Source organism: Rhagoletis pomonella, unplaced genomic scaffold (assembly GCF_013731165.1).
Source record: "Rhagoletis pomonella isolate Grant_MI unplaced genomic scaffold, Rhpom_1.0 Rhpom_scaffold_16396, whole genome shotgun sequence".
NCBI lineage: Eukaryota > Metazoa > Arthropoda > Insecta > Diptera > Tephritidae > Rhagoletis > Rhagoletis pomonella.
This window is the reverse complement of record NW_023474917.1, coordinates 1-3,351: the sequence shown is the minus strand read 5'-3', so window position 1 is coordinate 3,351 and position 3,351 is coordinate 1. Positions and strand designations below refer to the sequence as shown.

Here is a 3,351-nt window from a genome sequence, read left to right as displayed (position 1 = left end):
GAGCAAGGGTTCACAGTTAACAGAAACCACTGGGCGATTCACTAGTGCTCCCAACAGCCGCCTCTAGTACTCTCACCGTTGTCAGAAATGATTAGGTGATGCACCGGAGCAATCGTGTCACTGTTGCTCACCAGCTCCTTCACCTCCAATATTGCTCGACCCTGAAGTGACTGAGTATTACCGTCCGTCGACCAAACTCACCTCATATTATGTGAGTCGTTACGTCTTCAAAAATAACCACAGCTGGTTTCGAGTCATTTGCTCATCTAGCGAAGATGAAAATAACGGCTTTTCTTTATTTTAAGTATAGAAGAAACTATAGCGGACTTCGAGTTTTTGACTTGATTCCTCTAACTCTGTTTTAGACTCTTTCCTTGTTCATTCAATGAAAGTTTAGTGATGCTGTGAGGAATTTCGAAGATATTCAGGGATCTTGAGCAGTTTTGATTTTGTTTCCGGTCTATCGTTGGACTTTTTTACATACCTGTAAAGGCAGCACCGGTGCTGCGATGAAGAATAAAACCAACGACCAGCTAAAATCCATCTTTAGGGATTGAACTGCAATAAGTGACTGATTGTAATGCTGCCTAATTGGATCGATGTAACCCTTTTTGAAGCAGTTTTCATAATGTAATTGTTAAATAAGAAAAACGTACAAACATTTATCGCGATCAATGATCTTATCGGCCAAAAATATTTTCATTTTTTTTGCGCGCTTTCTGCGCCAAGTCATGGGTGCATATTTGCCTTCTGCAAATAAAAGATGTTGCGAAATGTGTGCGATGCTTATCTGTGTGTATGTGCTTATCTGCGCCAATGTGTTAAGAAATTAAAAATATTAATATTTACATACACTCACCAGAATATGTTTCCGTACAGTGTTTTTTTTTTCAAATAAGGCAGATCGGAATATGCGCTCTCTGGGAAGACAATACCTGTAATTATTGTACCATGCATCCGTTATATGAAAATGAGCAACATCATCAGCGAAAAAATTCTAAAAAATTTTGTTTAAAAGTTGAAAATTTTGGTGAAAATTTGTCGAATTTTCCTAAATTTTGTAAAAACTTTGAATCATGCAGAATGAACTATATTTCTAATAAAAATTAACGAAAAAAATTTATTACGAAAAACATGGCAAATATTAAAAAAAAATACTGTACGGAAACATATTCTGGTGAGTGTACATAAAAAAGTTTATTTTTTATCTCTCAAGAGACTACTTAAAATTTACGAATAAATATTTATTGAAATTTTTTGGTCGTTAAGTTTACTTAGATCAGCTTGATAACAGCTGCCAATAGGAGTGGAGCTAACAGGCGTCCTACGTCACCAACAAACGCAGCTCCAGAATTCTTGCTTTGCGCTGGCTGCCACACTGGGTCCAGATTATGATTGCTTTCTACTTCTGTGTAATAATTACCCCAAATTCCAAAGGTTAGTATGTCCAGCTTTGGATATGTGAGACTGATCGAAATGGCGGTGGCGTTTGTGCTAAAAAAATTGTTGAAAATACGGGGATTATTTAAATTTCTTTTTTTAATTTTGTTGCAATTACTACCTCTCCACTTCCTGCCACTCGTACGTATGCACCGGCAACGGCAACATAGTGCCATCCACGCTGGTCGGCATAATTACCCGTCGGGTAGCAAGCGGAAAGGACGCGCTCACATTCAACACGTCAAAATAGTATTTATTAGCGACCGACACATTTGCGGGAAAGATGTGCCCACAACTGTACAACTGGTCATTGGTACACGCGAGTACAGCACAAACCTTCAAAGCCGCCGGATCGACGCGTTGATGTGTTGTGCGCGAGCCGCTGTAGGCCGCCAGTCGGTAACGATAGGCCTCGTAAGCACTCGAGTTGCCTGCGACTGCCGTACGAGTCGCCTGGAAATGACAGCAGAACTCACTATCGTAGCACAGTGTCTCATTGGTCGTCGTAAAGTCCTCTGATAGCAGCACCGTCGTAAAAATATCCACGTTATAGTCGCGCTGCAGAGCGAGTTTGGTGAAACGCGGTGTTTGCAGTTGCGGCTCAAAAGTGGGTTGTATTACAGGTGGCACAACGTAGCTGTCGAGATAGGCGCGCTTGGGTACGCTAGCGGTGAGCAATATGGTGGTGGATTCTTCGTTTATGACTGCCGTAAGGCGGCCCAAACGACCAGCATAAATACCCGAGCCACTGTTTTCTTCACTCGGGTAATTGGCGTTTGCGGCAAGCAAGTTGATGTCGTTGGCAAAGGACCAACCTTCTTGCAGCTGTACGGCAGTGAGGAAAGGCAACTCATCGAACCAATAGGTCGGGTAGATAATATCTGTAATACCAAGTTCCTTCACCAACACCGCTGCCGGCGCCCAATAAAGCATATCGAAGCAAATGAAATGACCGAAGGTCACCCCAAAATCTGTGGTGAATGTAGCAATTTGCGGCTGCGGCAACGTATTCTTACTATAATATTCGGAACGGTATAGATGAGTTTTGCGATAACGCGATATTACTCGCCCCTGTCGGTCGAACACCACATTCGTGTTGTATGTATTAAGGCCACTTGTTTCACAGCGGCCAACCACGCTGGTGTCATTACCACAAAAGAATTTCTCGATTACATTGACGACCAAATAGATTTGACGTGAACGTGCGAGGCACGAAAGTTCAGTAAGAAAAAACTCCGAATTTGGTATTTCACATGGTGCAATATTTAGTGCCGGATCAGGCACATAGGTGCGGAAGGAACCATCGTTCAGTACGAACTCGGGAAAGATTAAGATGTCTAAATCGCGTGTGCTATTCGATTCAATTATGGCTTTCATACGACTATAACTGTCACTCGCTTTGGCGGATCCTTCGTTCTCGCTTACCATGAACTCAACAACGCCGGCGTAATATGTGGGATCGCTGGGCAGAGAAAGCTGTAAGAGCGAGAGGATAAAAGTTAGTGCCAAAATGTTGATAAAAATTTGGTTAAGAGGTGTGAACTTGAAGGCAATACTTGTAGACCTTGTCAATTTAATTCAATGCCAAATCAATTTTTTGCCTTTCATATACTTTTTTTCTTCCTACACTGCGGTACCTGCCATGTTGGCTGTGGTCCTAGCGCTGCAGCGAAGAACAACAAAGGCCCGTACAATCTATGCATCGCCCACATTTTCTCAGGTGTTTTTACTGCTCGGAGTTGATTTTTTAATTAAAAATGGATACCAAAATTGCATTGGCTTTTAAATCAAATTTGGTATACGATTCGCGCATGATTTATTGAATCTTATCAGTTTGTCAGTCTAAAGATTATTACCATAGATTTTTATCACACTTTTTATAGGCCAATAACTTTTATTTATTTGCATAAG

The 3,351-nt window shown here is 41.4% G+C and overlaps 1 protein-coding gene across 1 annotated transcript; it reads right to left on the bottom strand.

Moving 5' to 3' along the window:
• Positions 1-1,228: 1,228 nt before the first annotated feature.
• On the bottom strand, positions 1,229-3,152 carry LOC118757301 (vanin-like protein 1). Its single transcript, XM_036492025.1, has 3 exons — positions 3,078-3,152; positions 1,562-2,916; positions 1,229-1,494 (listed from the first exon to the last, which is right to left on the bottom strand). Exons 1-3 carry the CDS (start codon positions 3,150-3,152, stop codon positions 1,275-1,277), a joined length of 1,650 nt encoding a protein of 549 aa, XP_036347918.1. The 3' UTR covers positions 1,229-1,274.
• Positions 3,153-3,351: the final 199 nt, after the last annotated feature.